This window comes from Sylvia atricapilla, chromosome 3 (assembly GCF_009819655.1).
Source record: "Sylvia atricapilla isolate bSylAtr1 chromosome 3, bSylAtr1.pri, whole genome shotgun sequence".
Classification (NCBI taxonomy): Eukaryota; Metazoa; Chordata; class Aves; order Passeriformes; family Sylviidae; genus Sylvia; species Sylvia atricapilla.
The window spans coordinates 107,136,908-107,155,270 of NC_089142.1; the positions used below are offsets into that span (position 1 = coordinate 107,136,908).

The following is an 18,363-nucleotide window of genomic DNA, read 5'->3' on the forward strand; positions in this document are numbered from 1 at the left end:
TTTTGCAATGGCTGAAATCCCACCCATCATTTCTCAGGCTTTTCTTAGTGTTTTATCAGACTGGAAATCCAAATTACTAACAACGTTCTTACTTGTTTTGGACGGTTAAATAAGGAATGAAAATCAAAGCCAGTACACAGCAATGATATAGTTTTATGTATGTTACTCCTTCAATAACAAGCTCAATTCTCAGCAGCCATTCTCAGTTTTAAAACTCTGCAGAAACAGTGTGTGTGTGTGTTTGACCATAAATAGCAGGTGGATTTTGTTAGGCGTGGGATGACTTGTATCGCTGCAAAGTCTCGAGGCAGCCATGAAAAAAGAACTGCGTTCACTCAGGCTTCTGCCCTGTCAACACATTTGCCAGCCAGACTCAACTAAGATGAACCTTTATGGTTAAGAGATGGCTGAAAGAAGATATTCCCGTGGCACTTCAGCTTCTTTTCCTTTTCCCCAGCTGCACCACGCCCGGCTGAAGCTCATGTGCCTGTAGCAGGGAGTGCTGACCCAGGAGCAGCCTGGGGCTGCTGCTGTGACACCGGCGCTGCCCTGCAGAGCGTTTGATGGGCAGGGAGAACATCTGGCTGGCACCTCAGGCCCTTCCCTGCAATAAACTGCTACTGACTGAAGTTAAGGCTTTTTAGTTCTCCTGTTTCTCTTTAAACAGGAATATTCTAAAGGGAGTTAGAAGCAAGTATTTTGGATAAATTACTGAGATACTTTGCTAGTTTTCTCCTTCCCCCAGACTGCTTTTCTTAGCTTATTTTTTACTATTGAGCATAGTCAGAAGTAATTAGAGAGTTATGTCATAATTCAGTAATGTACAGTCTACGGGTTTCGAACTCATCATCAACTGAGACCCTGATCTTGCTCAAGTCTTTGCTCACTACAGCAACTGTATGTGACCTTCTACTGCGTGATGTCCCTGTCCATGGCAGGGGATTGGAACTAGGGGGTGTTTAAGGCCCCTTCCAACCCAAGCCATTACATTATTCTGTGTTTACAGTGGTCCCTGCTGTCCAGTCCTTGCTGTTTGCTCTCTGTGCCATTAAACGAGGTCACTGCAGAGCAGAGCGATGTCACAGGGCTGTGCCTTGGGTTCCCTCTGAGTCCTCGCAGCCGCAGCAGCAGCTCTGCTTTTTTACAGTAAAACCCAGTAAAACTCTGGGGTTTACTGTGTCCATTTTCAGCTTGGATTTCTCCTCCTCTGCACCCTCCTCCAGCCCCAGCCCTTTCCTCTTCTTCAGCTCTCTGACTTACCAGTGCTTCTTGTGGGTGTTCAGGACTTTAAAACTTAATTATACATGAGTTGGAGGGCAAATAGACTTTCTTTTTAACCTCAAGGCCAAGAAAGTCAACGAAAATGGGTTGGCTTCTGAGGGCAAGGCTGTAGGGATCGCCTGAAAAAAGTAGCAGTTCATTAAATTTCATGTTTCTGATTAATTTCTCCTCATAATTTAATTTAATCCAAGAAACAGAAATGTGCAGTAGGCACTGAAAATATGGTTTAAGATAAAGCCTTAAGGCTGAATGTCAGAATTATAGCTTCTGTTTCTTCAAAATTAACTTATCGGCATGTGTTTTCATGGAGTTTTTATAATCTGACTCTAAAGCAACCCAGGCTTTTGGGTTCCTGTCATCAGCTGGATTTATTATTGTTGATGTGGTAAAGTCTGGGAATCCTGTAGAGGAAAGTTAAAATAGGCAAGGTTTCTTAAAAACATTTTGCTCAAGTTTGTCTCCTGCTGGTTTTGATGCCCAAAGATCCCCTTAGTGCAGTGGGATTTGTGGTCATGCTTCGGAACTCTCATCAACCCCTCGTGAAAGTGAAAGTGAATGGCTGTAATCCTATTTAATGACATTTTGACCAGAATTTGGAGAGAAAGCCTACTTGTGTTGTAAGTAGAAGGTATTTAAGGTAACATTTATCAAATTAATTTAGGATTGCCTATAGCAAAGTGTACTAAGTAATTTCTGAAGTAATGGGGTTTTTTTTGCTAACTTGACATGTTCTGGATTTAGCTTAAATAAACCCAGCACTGGATAGTTATTCTTGGTGGAAGTGAGGGGAATCTACTTCCTCTATCTTTAAAAGCACAGGTTTTAAAAGCACCAGTAAAATAAAGTTTAAAAAAAGCAAAAAACCAAAGCCAAACAAACAAACAAACGCCCTAAGGAAAACCAACAAAAAATCAACCAAAATTGAAGTCTTTGTAGTCTTAATAAATTAAATTTGTGGAAGAAGGGAAAGGGAATTGTTTTGCTTCTGTTAGGAAAGATTCTCCAGCTGTGTCATGGAAAAGCACTACTTGTGCTGTGGACCAGAGATATGAAATTTAGCAGCTGAAGGGGCTGTCATTTCTTGCCCTTCTGTGAAATATCTTCCCATTTCTTCCTTGTCTGTTCTCAGCTATCCAAACATCTTTGTTTGCATCAGCCTATGGAAACTTTTTAGACTTTTTCGGATAGACTATCTAAAAAACTCCCTTGGCAGCAAGCATTTTCTGGCTTCTGGGACTGTCGGGGCTGAGCCAAGACTGCCTTGCAGGTGTCCTCCAGCGTGACACTGGCGTGGCGTTCAGCTGTGGAGTGAAAAACCACAGGCTGTTTGTTTCTCTGGAGCTTCTCCTGCTGAAATCTTGGAGGAGAGAGCCTGACTGAAAGCCCAGAGGTAAACAACACAAGGCAGGGGGATGAGAAGCGAGCAGAATGAGGGACAACAGTGGAGGCAGGTGAATTCAGCACGGGAAGAACAAGAAGGGAACACGCAGCTGGGTGGGAGCTGAGGGGAGCAGGAGGGAGTGGGGAGAGCCAGGAGAAGCCAGGGGAGAAGAACAGAGGTGTGGGGTGCACTGGAGCAGGAGCAGTGTGGAGGGAGCTGTGGTCTGGAAGGCAAGAGCAAAGGCAGTGCAAGGCGAGGAGTGAGCAGAGAACAACTGCCCCCAGCTCTGTGTTGGCAAGGCAAGGAGGGAGCCCTGATCCCACAGCCACCACTTTTCCCATTCAGCAAGGAGCTGGGAAGCACACCAGGAGAATGAGCACCCCTCCATCTGCTACCCACTGCTTGGCCAAATTGGTTACCCATTATGAGCAGAATTTGCATGGGCAGCAGTGAACCTGGAATAGATCCCAAATGTGTGGGAATCAGCAAGATCCCACAATAATATATATATAATATATATGGTTTATTTTGATTCTCACCACCATCTTATGCGGTTTGATTTTTAAAAACTTTTTTCATGTTTTCTTTTTTTGAAGGAGGAGAGGATATTTTGTATTTACAAGCTAACATTCAAAACTCTTTGGTATTTTACAACACAAACATAGTCTCTCTCAATACTTTACAGAGGGATCCAAACTGGCAAAGTAAATCATATGGAACCTGTCCCCCCAACCCCATCCAACCAGCCCAACGCCCAAACTTCTCAGCGGGGCTTCTCTCCTCTGTCTGCATTTCTTGTCGCTCTTTGCAGGTTTAAAAATACTCTGTGTTCCACTAACTTCCAAACAAACTGTCCTCTCTCTAGAAAGGCAACTAAATGGCTCAACAGACAGCAGTCACATCCTACACGCCTACGCCCACAGGTGCACACAGCAGCCGTGCAGATACTTAAGCTGTCTCTAACACACGTAATTTTCCTTATTACCAAGTACTCATCTCCTCCCTTTCCAATGCCTTTAAAATAAAATAGATGTATGTGCACATGTAAACACGGGAGAAGGGAGAAGGAGGGGGGGGAAAAAATTGTGTGGATCGGTTTATCTGCATCCAGATCCCTTAAATAAAAAATCTTTGGTGATCTCTGCACGTTCAGGGCCAGACCCAAAGCCTGTGGAGGATAGCAGATAGAGGGGCACACAGAATATTTTGGAGAATAATTATCATCTCTATTTCTGGATTAAAACTATATCTATAATAAGTGTGTCACGTGGCACAGGCATCTCTCTGAGGAGGCACTTTACAGTTTGCTGTGCAAACTCTAGCATATGATTTTCCTTCAGAAATGAAGAATGTATTTTGTCCATGTAAGCTAATATAATTTACATTTCCTGAAAACAAATTAAAATCAAGCAACATTATTTTTTTCAGTTATAGTTTTCATTTATATACAGTAACATCACCAAATCTTCAAGAATAATAGTTATTTTTCACCTCACTTTTGCATCAAATCCATTCATTTTTCATAACGTGCTCTGTCAAACCACAAGATGCTGAATATTATCCATAGTTTATTTTCTTGCATTGGTATCACCACAGAAAACTAACACTCTTGAGTTCAAAAGATCTGGGTTTATGCTAAGGCTGGGAATCATTAACATCCTGAAAGTTTGAAGGTTTCTTAGAGGCAACCCACTTTGATTTTTACTTACCTTTTTCAATTTTCTTTCTTAGTTTCTCCCAGCTGAAATCAGGTCAGATATTTGATGAAGGGTTATTTTTTTTTTCTTTTTCATGAGTTATTACACTACTTATGGATTTATTTTCCTGTTGAGCAATAACATTCAAATATTCTTCCTTGGGTTTTTTTTTAATATTGGCATTTCTCACCTGGGCTAGGAAAGGAGGAGAGTGCACAAACTGAAAGAAGTTTTTAATTGTGGATTTTTAGAGCTCAGCAGACATTGTTTGTTTGACTTATCCAGCTGAGTGGTTTATTCAGTATGCCACTTGAGAATACTAAAAAACCTTTTCCCTATGACCACCTCAAACCGACACCAACATGAGGACCTTGCCATCCTAGAAACAGCTGATGAAATGGCATTAAAAGTCTAAAAACAAGTGATAGTTTATCAAACTTTATACCTTTCAATACGGCCATTTTATCTTGGGGGAGTTGTAATTCCAGCTCCTTGCTGTGTCCCTTTCCTTCTCGTGAGCCTTGCCCTCCAGCACGTAACTCTGCACTGTGCCTGTCCAGCCTCAGCGAGAGGCTGCAGTGCCTCAGGGACACAGGCACCAACCAGAGGGAGAGAGGGGACAAAAAGGGAGATGTCACATTCCAGGCTGGGGTTTCCCCCCTGTGGAGTCAGCTGCATCAGGGATTTGGGGTGCACAAAACTCCACGAACAAAAGCAGATTGCTGTAGTGATAAACGACATGAGTTTGAGCCTTTCCTTGCATTCTTTCAAGAAGAATTAATCCTAGAAAAGTCAATTTCCAAACATATCAGAGAAATTCAATGTATTAAACGTAAATACTGAAGTGATTGATTTTCAGCCAGCTGGTAGAAGACCCTGCATGCCGTGGAGGAGGATACAATGAAACACTTCAAAGTTTCTGTCCTTTAAGCTTCCCATTTGGCAAAAAGACCCATTAGTTTGGGGTTTGATCTTGGTTCAACAGGAAAACAGATGTCAAAACATATTCTTTCACAGCAACAGTTATATTTTTGATCAGCTTTAATGGCTTTTGGAAATATGAGTTTCTTCAGATAGGATGCATTCTTGTCAAATACAAAAAATAATTACCTCCATTAACATCTTCATTACATTTTTATCTATTTCTCACCCTTTGCAAATGTCCTTGTATTTGCGTGTTCCCATTCCGGCGCATTTTCCAATATGATTATTGCCCTCCCCCAGCAGCCTTTGACATTGCAGAATGATTGTGCTGTCACAAATGCTGGAATACCCAACCAGACAGGATTAGAAATGGTCAGCAGATTAAAAGTGTTTGCCTGAAGTTTATTCTTTGGTTTGAAGTAATGGGGGGAAATATTTGCATAAATGAATTTTTAATAGATACCAAAAATAAAAAGTTGCTAAAGAAAATGTAGCTCGTCTGCATTATTGTGCAGTTTTAATTATGCAAGCATTCGTGTTGTGTATTTGGACTTACGGCCATGTGAGACACATGAGTGAATGTCACTCATGCAGAATTAATTCTAATTTGTCCATATAGGGGAAAAATCCCTGGGAAAATATGATAACGCTTTTCATTGGCAGCAAAACCCTAGTTGTTGTTGGTCATTTGTGAAAATTATTGTTAGCAGACTATCCAAATTCTGTAGGTCAAAGCCTTCCTTAAACAGAGGTGTATTAGCACATGACTAAATCCACTACAGGAATGGATTTTATTTACTAAGGAACTGTGTCCTTCTGTACCATAACATTTATTTCATTTCTTCTTTCCCTTGAACAAGAGAAAAATATTTTGATCCGCTGTTTGGCAATTTGAGCCAGGTTATTTAAAATAACAGCCACTTGGAATGTACCAAGTGTACTTTTTAGTGCAGTTCCTTTTCTACAGTATTGCAAACCAAAATCTTTTAGTTTCCCACAAAATACAATACAAAAGCTCTTGTAAAGAGTCTTTAGACTTTGCACTTCTTCTCCCAGGTAAGTGGCAAATAAGAAGTTGTCACTGACACGTAGGGAAACAAATGGATAAAGCAAGCATGGATTCTGAGATCTATAATTTTTAATAATCTTTAAACTAGCTACAAAATGTCAATCACTTCACAAACTGACAGGAGACATAAGGAATTTTCATATTACATGCTGTAAATGATATTTATCTCACAGTTTATCTAGAGTTCATTCATTTAGGTTTTTTAATTATTTTTTAATTGTCAGCTACTAAACATCTCAGCGATTTGGTGTGCATAGCTCTAGGTAAGCAACAGAGAACTGTACTGATAACAAACCACATGGGGATAGCGACTAGTAAGAGAGAGCCTTATAAAAATTACATTTCTTTGCACCATTTCATATGGTAGTTGTTTCCTCCAAAAGATAGTCTTCAAAAGCAGCAGACAAACCCAATATATTACACTTATTTCTTTTTGTCTTTGACATATTTTCAGCCAAGCTTTTTATTTTGCTGGCAATGGCTAAAATGGTAAGTGCCAAATCCCTCTTTTTTTCATAATTAAAAAAAATGATCATGATTAATAACTATATATATATCAACAAGAAAAAAGTGGCACAACTGCAAACTTGCTGGTATAACATAGTCCCAAAAGAGTCCGAATACTGAGCATGCTTTTGTTGTCATTGTTGGTGTGCTACTGCCATGGGAAAATTCTTGTTTAAGTAGGAGTCTAAAAGTCTATTTATTCCTCATGCATAAATGCATAAATCACATCACTTTTTAGTGCAATGCTTGTTATAGTAATATAATTCCACATTGTCTAATCATGAAATCATAACAACAGATAATGGCAATGAAGAACTGAAGACAGCAGGTTTAAGTGCTTAAACATCATGATACCCAAAGACAGGAGCATGGCAGTAGCTCTGTGGAATGTCACAGTTTTACAAGAACAATACTGTATATTTAAAGGTTAACAGCACGTTTAGCATTCCAACAGTGTTGTCATTCAGCAAACATCATTAAAAAAAAAAAAGAAAAATGAGGAGAGGGGAAAAAAAGGAAAGGAATCCAAAAATGGAAACAAGGAAAGGAAAGGAAGAACCCCAAAAAACATCATAGTGAGCTATAGCCATCAAATCAGCACTATGTACAACCTTTGGAAAGAAAGATATCTAGAAAAAAATAATTACAAGTATCATTTTTGGAAAGCTGACAAACTACACAGGACAACATTTACAATGGGGCTGATATGTGCATGTGTGCAAACCTAGTAGATAAATACCATGATAAAAGCATGAAGGTGCTGCCCTGCTGGGCAGCATTAAAAGGAAATGCACTTCTCTGCATTTAACCGCTGCCCAGCATCTTTGTTGCACGCTGGTTGGCTTCATCAATCCTGGTTTTGTTGGAATCAGCCTGGGGAAACACAAAGGAAAGAAAGGGATGAGTACAGGGAAGAGTGTACGAGAGAGAAAAGGAGTACAGGGAAGAAAGACAATGCTTTGTGGGTACTTCCATAATTTTGGCTAGCTCACAGAAAAATGAAGCTTGAGTATACTGGAGAGCTCCTTTTTATAGTGGTATTAGGTACACAAAAGGAGGTTACATTTTCTGGTTTTACTTCATGTCGCCTTTGGGCAGAGCTTTTCTGTTTGTGGTCAGCTCCACTGAACTCCTGTAAACGCTGTGCCAGATCTGTAGCTGGTGCTGTCAACAGCCCTTGGTGGTACCGATGGTAATGGATGACAGCATGAGAACTGCTGGTGTGCATCTGCATTTGCTGGGGAAAAGCTTCAGAGCGCTCTAAGATTCAGTGGACTTGGACTGTGGTCTAATTGAGATCATCAGGTACTAGTCAAAACTAAAATTTTGGTCAGTGTGGAGACTCCTGGAGCAGAGAAACTGGATCATCTGATGTAGGGAATGCTGGCAAAGATAAATTTCTTTGAAAAGATCAGCCTGGATATTTTTGCTCTGCATGTGAAAGGATGGGAACAGGTGGGAGAGATGCCACTACTCCAAAGTTCACCAGTGTAGTTGCAAGACAGAGTAGCCTCTTTCATTAGGCAGCAGCATGAACAGGAGCTAAGAAAAGGCAGAGATTCTACTGTGATTTGAAGCAATCAAACTGCAATTCAGTCCAGCATAGATTGAGCCATTAACTGCACTGTTTTCCCTGGGGTAACACCTGCCATGATTATAAAATGCCATTAATAAAATGGCACTACTTGGGAGGTTCAGGAGTTCTCTCTGAGTAGGAAGACGCTTCGACCATGACTTTCTGTAGCTCTGCAGAAGTTAGTTCTGGAGACTAAAGACACTGTTTTAGCTGACAAAAACTGGCAAAACTCCACTCAACCCCATGTTGCCATGCCGACTTATTCTAGCAGAGGGACTACATAGAAAATGCTTTCAATTTTTAAAATCAGACCTGTGGGAAAGGTGAGAATTGTGTTGCTGCTTTAAAAGCATGGGCTCCAATAGCAAACTCTTTTTGTGGTTTGATGGCTGCATTTTGTTAGCTTTGATGATTGTTCCCACGTCTCTGGGGTGTATCCAAATTGTACAGATTTATTTTAAATCTCCAATTTGCAAAGACAGAACGGTGAAGCGACTTTCCCACATGCATTTAAAAATCCTTTAAGAATGTTTGTACTGATGTGCAATAAATCCTTCTGAAATATCTTGGGCTTTTCTCCATAACTGTTTTGGAAAATGCTGTGTAGATGTGTATTTTTAGTGCAGTAGCATGTGCCAGCTCCTCAACAAGCATAAATCAGCAAAACTACTCATTATAAGTCACACTCCTTTATTTTAGCCGTGAGTTTGACCTTGTCTACTTCAGTACAATTTTGTGTGCTTTTGCCAAAAGGCTACCTAAAAAGTCAATGGGTTTGAAAGCAGTTACTTTTGTCAAGAAATGCATGAATACCCATTGAGCAATGGTGAAGCATCATGTTCCTGATGATGTTTAGACATCAGTATCTGGTGGGTGAAGTTGCATTGAAGGCAGTGAGATTCTTTGTGCTGACCTTCCCACTTAAGACAGAAGCTTTGAGCCCCCTCTACTTTCCTCCCAGTCTCCTTTTTATGGTAGATTTTAGGGCTAGACTCTTCTAGTGATGGTGCCATTTGACCTACTCATCACATTGTCATTTTGGGTTTTGTCCCTTTCTCTCTGATCTGAGGAAAGGATAAATAAAGCCTTTTATTCATTGCTGTCCTGATTGCTGTGGATAGCTCAGATTACATCGCTGCGTTAGGAGATTGCTCTGGTTTGGGCGCATGCATGCAGTGTAACATCAATCCTTTAGGAGCATTTCTGATGCATTGCAGAGTACTTTGGGTTAGCATTGTGAGGCACCCCAAGTTTTGCAAACTGTGCCAGCCAAAAGGTCTTTCTAATGATCATGACTGACCCAAAGCACAGGGCTCCAGCTGGTCAGGAAGACAACCCTGGTAATGCTGTGAGGGAGACGAGGGGCTGTCGGCACATTTCATTGCAGACTGGATGTGTGTGCAATTGTGGTTTTGCTGTTATCCAGCTAACCATAATTTCTGTCTTTTATAGAGGGTTTTACTAAATACACTGTGTTCCTTTTTCTGGTACCTCATTACTGTCTCAGTCCTTACTCTGAGAAATTTGGCTTATTTTTCACTAAGACTGAAGACTGTCTTATGTTTGCACTGCTCTCATGACGACTCCTCTGTGTATGATGCAAATCCATCTTTCACAAATGCGTCACTGTTCCTTAGCCAAGGCCCTGGGTGATTTCATAAATCCATTAGCTGCCAATGTTATTTTGCCATTGCTATACGAAATGCCAAAGTCTGTAAGAAGACCACATAGCTGTGGAAGGCCAGAGCTCATTGCTCTCAGCATGCACAGTTAGATGTTTGGCCCATGTGCTTTGTGTGCACAGAGGGCCTGGTCAATGTTTTCAAAATCCAGATGTTTGCAAGCCTGAGCTGGTAGAAGAACAGTGACTTGTTGGGCTTGCTGTATTTTGGGATAGGATCCTGCAGGCACTGGTAGGATACCACTGATTTCCACCCGCAGGGCACGTCTCCTGCCACTGTGACATGAGCAGGGAACACAACAGTGCACATCCTCATTACTTTGAGAAAATAATGCATGTCATAGGCTTCTTATTTAAAGATACTCATGGTGTAGCCTGTATAAACTCCCTGTCCCTTCTCAAACCATAGAGAGATGGGCTGCTTTCTAGTTCTTTGCATATGAATAGTGGCAGTAAATCATTCTCCCAATGCTCCTCGTTTTCCCAGAAATATGAAATGGTGCCTAGTGGCATCCCAGTAATACTGTGCATTTCCTAATACAGGCAAACAAACACATGCAGCTTTCTAAAGGAAGACTTTTGACCAACGCAAAGCCATGTGCTCTACAGTGCCAGGTGGCTGCCTCTCTGTCAGGAACAATCTTCCCGCCCTCCAGACAATGTATACTTCACCCAGTTCTCTCTGGAATCTACCTCCAATAAGGAAACCTCTTGGAGTGAATCCCTCAGAGCAGCATGTTCCTTAATTTTTTATTACTGGGCTCTGATATGATTAACTGACACGAAAAACAGGCATGGGCATCCTGCTTGTGTGAGGAGGCGTGTGTGTGTAAGAAGGCTCAAGAGCACCAGCTCTGCCTCTTGAGGTCAGAAATAACTCTAAGCACCACATGTAAGTCCTTGGGTTAGATCCTCAGGTTGTGTAAATCTCAGCGGAAGTGGAGCGTTGTGTTGATTTTACACCAGATGAAGATCTAGCCTCTTATGTCACTTCAGCCTGCCTGTGCCTGTGCCTGGAGCTCTGCCAGTACCAATGCAGATGGCTTGCAGATCTTGGGATCTGAGGATGGCAGTGAGCTCCCAGCCAGGCTTGGAGGGGGCTGCTCTCTGCTTCAGAAATCTGCAGTGCAGGTCTGGCACTGGAACGGTGCTCTCTGCCTTTTAAGATGGTAATTTTGTGGAACTAATCCTGACCTTTGGTATTCCACTGGGGCGTGTGGAGCCCAATTATGTATAAATAAATATGTGTGTATATATATAGATATACACAGCCTCCTACAAGAGAGCAGGTAGATCTCTGTCCTAATGTTATTATAAGCAGCATAACAAAACTGGCTGCACTGTTACCATATGGAAAAGTTTTGCTTAATGAATCTCCATCCTTCTTTGGAGACTGGTCCTCCAAGCAGGTGATCTAATCTTGAGCTGCTCATGGAGTTTCCGTGGAAGGAAAAGCCCAGGAGGATTTAAAACTTTGCAGGAAGTGCCAGGGCAGTCAGATCCAAGCGCCACAGTTCAGCATAGCTCAGGGGACCTGTCCTTTTTCAGAGCTATTGCAGAAGGAGCTTTGATGCCTGCTAAGGGATCCCCTTGCAGTTGTGTGGCAAACTCAACAGCAAGGGTTCAGCCCAGCCTGCACTTGAAGGTGCAGATTCACAGCAGCAAGGTCTGCACTGGCCCAAGGATTTGGAGGGAGAAGAGAGGAGCTATTTCTGTCCCTTGTCCTTTCCAGGCCTGTGCTTGGAGAAGGGAAAACAGAACCCCTTCAGAGGTGCTCATGGAAATGGCAGCTCTTACCTTCTCCATGATCCTGTCAATCTGGCGGTTCTGTGTGTCGATCTCGTTGCCCATGTCCAAGGCCATGTGACGTAAGTTGCCAATGATGCCGCTGACCTGCTCGAGGTTCTCATCCATTTCATTTTCCCGGGCATCATTTGTTACCCTGGGAGCAAAAAAACAATTCTTTAAAGCAGAGACAGGAGATTTCGCCAGAAACTGTGATTTAACTGAAACCTCCACTGCATCCTCTGTCGCTTGTCACCTGAGGAGCAGGCTGCTGTGCTCAGCTTTGAACAAAAGGGATTAATGAGTAGATAACCTGAAAAATATTACATGCTTGCTTTTTGGATGTTGGGCTCAATTGTCTGGGTTATCAGTGCTCTGTTTGTATTGCTTATGTCTGCTGTTAGTAAAGGTGTTGTTGTCTGAGCTTGCCTATACCACATTCTGCGCCTCTCTGCAGTGATCATTTTTCCCAAAGAATGAAAGGATGCTCCATTAAAATCCTTGTGTGGTTAGTGTTCATGGAAAGTGCTGGAAGGTGGTGGAATTACAGTGATAGCAACTCTCCTCCTTGAGCTACAGATAGCTAATGAATACTGTCCAGTCCTTGTATGTTTGGGGCTCACAGAGATAATGGGCAAGAAGTGATTGAGCTGTGAAAATCCTGACCTAACATCCTATTTAATTAACTGTATTTCTGGTGAAAGACAGAAGCAGCTTCTCTCAGATTTACTGGCTTTAGTAAAGATCATTTATCTGTCGTTCTTAGCACCATCTTTTGCAGCTGCTTGCTTTTTGGAAGGAAAAACTAGTGCTTGAGCCAAGGCCCAGTTCAACTCTCTAGTGACTGAAGAGGCAGGTGGTGAATGATGCTGGGAAAAGCAAAGTCCATGGATCCCACTCAGAAAATTCCTACTTTGAGGCTCTTATGCAATTTGTGTTCTTGTAGGTGCCCAAAGGGTGCTCCAAGCTATTTGCAGAACAATTATGGTGCAGCATTACTTCCTTCACTACTATTGTATTATCATGCCCCAGCCTTCATTTTGGTGGGGCTGCCATCCAGAAATAATTTTTAAAAAAGCAAATGGCAGACCCATCAAACTTAAATGGCAACTCCATCCCACACTCCAGATTGCATGACAGCATTGTTTTTATCACACTGATTTCCCTTTATCACAGCAGCCAAAAAAATAAGTGGATAATAGTTTTTGGAAAGATAATTACTTATTAATCTAGTGTCCTTAATCTTCAGAGATCAAAGCTTTGCCTACTGGTATGCCGTTATCCATGCTGATAGCATTGTCATCTAAATACGTGCCCCATAAGCTCTGTGATCAGTAGGTACTTTGTGCTGGATCCCTGTGTACCGTCAGGAGTTTGCAGTGGGGTTGCCTTTAATACAGCTGTGTGCACCAAACTGGCTTTGATTTGAGAGCCCAGAGATTCCCACTTTGCTCCTCCATAGCTGTGGCTTCCCAGCACCTGAGGAGTGGGGCATCATTCCCCATGCAGTGAGGTTTTGCGGATACTCACCAGCAGGGGAGGGGTGCACCTCTGGTTTAAAGTGTTCTTCAAGCTCTGCACTCAGCTCGGTGCTTTGGCAGGAAGCCTGAGGATTTTTTGTTGTTGTTGAAAAGAAAGGGAGGGCTGCTGGATGCTTTGGTACATCTTCTGGCAAGGATGGATAATGGGCACTACATGCCTTGAGATAAAATGGCAATAAACTGGCATTTATCTGACACTTCATTTCTAAGGCGTTTGACAAGTGTCATTAGTGAGACCCATACCAAGGCCCCCAGGAAAAGTGTCATTAGCGAGACCCATACCAAGGCCCCCAGGAAAAGTGTTCACACAGGGAGCTGGAGTGCCAAGGACAAGGCTGGCTGTGGTTGTCTGCACACTCATAGTGCTGCTGTGAAATAACTAAGTAGACTTTATTTCTAGTTTATTATTGCCCAAATTTGAGCAGTCTCAAAAAAAAAAAAAAAAAAAAAAAAAAAGGTTTGGGTTTGTGTTTTCAAACATCTGGTTCTCAGGGCCAAGACCCTTACTTCCAGGATTTCCAGCAAGGTCACCATCCTTTGCACCAGAGCTCAGGTGACCCTCAGGACCAGGAGAAGTCCCTGGATGCAGTAAACCTTTAGGATGTGTCTTAATCACTGTCACCCTGAATCCGAACACCACTTGGTGGAAAGCCCTGGCTCCATCACATTACCCAGCACCTCTGAAGGAGTTAATGAGCACCACAGAACTCATGACCATATGGAAGAAATCTAAATATATCAGTGACAAGGAGAACAGAGAGAAAACTGTGGATAAATAGGCTCACCTGCGGATAAAGCCACCACTGATGGCCATCTGCTCCCGTTCATCTACGACACGTGCAGGCTGGCTGGCTACAACACCATCCTGATTATTGCCCCAGGCCTTTTTGTAAGCATCACTTGATTTAAGCCTATGCGAAAAAGATGATGAGTAACGAAGCACCAAGTGCACAAGGACAAACGCAAAACTCTGTGCCTCTCCAAGCTAAAAGCTGAATCAAGCAAATGAGTTTTCAGATAGAGGGTCATTGGTTGTATACCGATATATCATAACCCTGAATAAAAGGAGGGGGTGGGTTTTTTGCTTTTTTTTTTTTTTTTTTCTTTACTGCCACAACAGTGATGGTCAGAAGTTTAGTTTCCAATAGGGTGAATTGCAATTGTCAAGTCTACAACATTGCACACAGGTTTTTGGATGTTGACTTAGTTTCCAGAAAGAAGGAAAATAAAAATAATAATAAAAAAAAAAAAAAAAAAAAAAAAAAAAAAAAAAAAAAAAAAGGAAAAAGAAGAGAAGAAATACAGATAAATAGAAAACATTGTTTCATTTTAGTGACACATTTGTTTTGACATCAAACACAGAGGACGTACTGGCAGACAGACATAAAAACAGAACTGCCAAGTATAGTGTGTACATCACATCACAGCAACACACCCTCTTAGAGAAAACCAGATTTGGCTACAATTTAACATTTTACCATGCAAAATATTGGGCTTCTGATGATATTTTTTCAGTATGTATGTGGCATAATAGGCATTTAAAGCCACTGACCTTTCCCAAGATGATTTGGGGATGATTTTATCATAGAGTTCATTACGTTTTTCAAATAATATATCGGTACTTGAAAATAGTAATCATACATCGACAGTTGATGTACAAACCTTTGTCCACAGAGACAAAAAGTAAAATAGGCAGAAGTGAAATGAGTGCAGGAGAAAATAAAAAATACAAGCAATCTAGCATCAGAAAGGGAAATTTTTCTACATTTTTCTTCATGCACCAGCTACAGGCATGAATAAGAAGTAAAGCATTCTCACTCAGCACAGTTGCCCCAATAGTTCATCATACCCTCAATGCATCAGCAGTAACAGCCTTCACAATAAGCAAGACACAGGCAAAAATGGATCATCACTTCCTTCAGGAGTTTTAAACCACAGGACTTCAAAAATAGCCTAGGAACTTTTTATATCTATATTTTGTGACAGTTACATTAACCTTCAGAGAGCCATTTTTGACTGAGCTGCCGTGGATAGAAAATTAAAATCCAGGCGCCCCTACAGTGGCAGATTGACATGTGCTGCCTATTTAGGGCTGCTGTCATTGGGGTCACCAGAAAAGACTGAACATTTTAACAGTGGAGCGTAAAGGTTTGGGGTCCAAAGGTGTAAGTTCTTGATTTTATTCCAGAAATGGGGCCATTTCTGACAAAACCACTGGGGACTGCAAATCTCTGTGGTTTCCCTGTTCCTTGATCAGCTCCAATCAGTCCTATAAACAGCCCTGTGGCTTGGATTTTGGGGGAGGAACTGAAGGTGCTTCTGGGAGATCTGGGAAAGGACATAACAAACCCATCTCTGGTGTTATGTTCTCTCCATGCCCCCTGAAGCAGCTCAGTTTTAAATGAGCCTGAAGATGTGTTGTATGATCCAATATAGAATTAAAATATAGACTAAAAGAGGATCTTTCCTACTCATCTGTTCTGTTGCTTATTTCCTATTAAAGTTTGTGAAGACTTAAAAATACGATGGTTGGCTTGTTTAATTTTAGTTCTCTGAAACTTTACATCAGCTTTGGCATTTCTTGAAATACCTGAAAGTAATTCTCTTGCTGCAGATACATTACAGGGTTTTTTCTGTTCTTTAGACTTGTGCAACTCTGTGAGACAGTTTCTGTGTTTGAGGTAAATGATTTTCTACACCCAGAATCTGATGGCTTGTTTTCTTGTGGACTTCCAATCAAAGTCAACAGGTGGAGCTTGGGTCTGCTCATGGTATATAGCAGTTGTCCTTTTGAATGCAGCCTGGTCAAAGTTCCATGGTGTGGGCATTTTGGGTCGCCTAAGAATTTGGATCAAACTTCACGTATTTTTAAAGCTCAGAGTACTTTCACTGTATATCAGGGTAGAGTTACATGTGAAGTGGGTAATCTTTTTATAAATATGTGCCATTCATCTCCCACCAGCTGGAAGAGCATTAGGGGATCATGGTGATTCTGATGCCCAGAACTGTATGGATTTCTCTCTCTCCCACACTCCACTCCTCAGAACATTATCTTATCTGTACCAGTGGAGTCCTGGCTTAGTGACTCAGGGAGCAGTCTCTAAAACCATTCTTCCTCCATCCTCTGAGCACTGGTTAGCAATGCTGCTCTCTGAAATATGGCTGCAGACTGACAGTCAGAATGCCTTAAAGAAGAGGCACCTTTACAAATTGATGCTCCCTACATCACCTGCAGAATCATTCTGTTCTTGCAGCATGACACTGCAGCCATAGCAAAGTGGCAAATGTTTTAGTGCCACATGCTAATCCCATCGCTGTCACATGTCTGGCTGCCAGTTCTGAGCCTTTACAGAAGTGTAAAAGCTCAGAACTGACAGCCAGACCTTTTGTACAGTGTGGGAGATGTAAAGTTTCTGCTACATTTGTACCTGCAGCTCTTGTACACCAGTTCTTCTGGCTCAGGGCAGCAAGGGCTACAGCCTGTCAGAGCTCATACCCTTTGCAAAAGGGGTGTATGCAACTCTTCCCATTCCTCCTGCTCCCTCTCCTATTGCACATCGAGGCAGTCATAATTCTGGGCAAAATGTTTACCCCAAAAAAGTATTCAGAGCTTGGTACCAAGAAGCAAAATATATTTTTTAAAAAAACTGAGGTGATATCTGCATTGTGTCCCAAGGGAATTAACTTCAAAATAAATGTGACTGATAAGGCAAAACCCTAGTCCTGCTCTTCTGATTTTTGGCAAAATACGCCTTGAACTCCATGAGAGTTCTCTTTCCTTTGGTCTTGATAATCAGGGCAGGATCAAGCTTTAGCTGTGAAAAAAGTTCATATAGAAAGGGAATTTAATACTGCAGCAACACTACTCTATGCTTTGTTTCCTGCACAATCTCCGGCCAACCATTTAGGAATGTTTTCACTGCAACCTGGTTTTATGCCTACTCACTGCATGCTGGATTTGCCATTCCTCAAGTACTTGGGGTTGGTCCCCGATTTCCTACACCCACATAACCGCACATCACATTTTCATTTGGCATTTAAAACAAGCTTGGCATTACTTGGAGGACGGTTTCGTTCAAGTGTGATGGCATGCAAGCAAATTCCATACATTTCAACATTTCTGCTTAGTGTACGTGCTACCCAAACGAGAGAAATTTGGCATGTTGAGTGAGGTTTTCTCAAATTTTTTGCCTGTGGCAGGATGAAAACCTTTTCAAGTTGGATTCCAATTACAAAACGTCACATCTCTTTCAAGATCTCATCAAGGACTATTTCTGTTGAACAATGAGAAAATGTATGATTTTCATCCACAATTTTGAGCAATGTTTTGTATGACCTCTTCTTCATTTTTTCAGCTCTTTTGTTTCTGAAACTTGTCCATGAAAATATGTTTCAAAATTTAGAGTGTCCAGGAATAAGGTAGCCCCTGTGTTTTTGTTCACTGGAAAATGGAACCACTCAGTACACTTTGTGTAAAATGTTGAAACTTGTACCATTAAAAGGTGTCAACAGTGAAGCTTTCACTGCAGTATGCCTGATTTTAATGCATCTACAGTAATTCTCAGTCAGTTGTCTATGCTATGAAATGAATGCATTTGAACCAGAATCGTTCTTTCTGCATGCCACATGCTCATCCTGTCCATGTGCCTAGCAAGGATGAGCTTCACAAGGCCTTTGGGATCAGCCTTAAGTGCTCAAAGAGATGAGGCAGGCAGCACCTACTTGTTACATGGACAGACACAAAGACCACAGAATTTTCCTAGGTCCGTCAAATTCTTTTCTGCTTCTTTCATGTCCTTATTGATTTGGTCCATTCCCTCTTCGATGCGTTCCAGTTGTTCTGATTAAACACAAGTATTTTATCCCCACAGAATGAAGCAGATGGAAAAGGACAAAGAAAAAAAAGACAAAAACTTCAGAC

At 41.6% G+C, this 18,363-nt stretch overlaps 1 protein-coding gene across 2 annotated transcripts in view; it reads right to left on the reverse strand.

Annotated features, from left to right (window-relative positions):
- Window positions 1-5,382: 5,382 nt before the first annotated feature.
- Window positions 5,383-18,363, reverse strand: part of SNAP25 (synaptosome associated protein 25) — a 62,385-nt gene continuing 49,404 nt past the window's right edge. The window contains exons 5-8 of one of the 2 annotated variants that reach the window (XM_066316533.1): window positions 18,165-18,282; window positions 14,228-14,353; window positions 11,914-12,058; window positions 6,404-7,732 (exon numbers count right to left, since the gene is read on the reverse strand). In XM_066316533.1, the coding sequence (XP_066172630.1) occupies window positions 7,664-7,732; window positions 11,914-12,058; window positions 14,228-14,353; window positions 18,165-18,282 (458 nt within the window). In that variant the 3' untranslated portion in view covers window positions 6,404-7,663. Of the gene's footprint in view, window positions 7,733-11,913; window positions 12,059-14,227; window positions 14,354-18,164; window positions 18,283-18,363 lie in introns of both variants that reach the window. The other variant, XM_066316534.1, reaches the window with a different exon arrangement.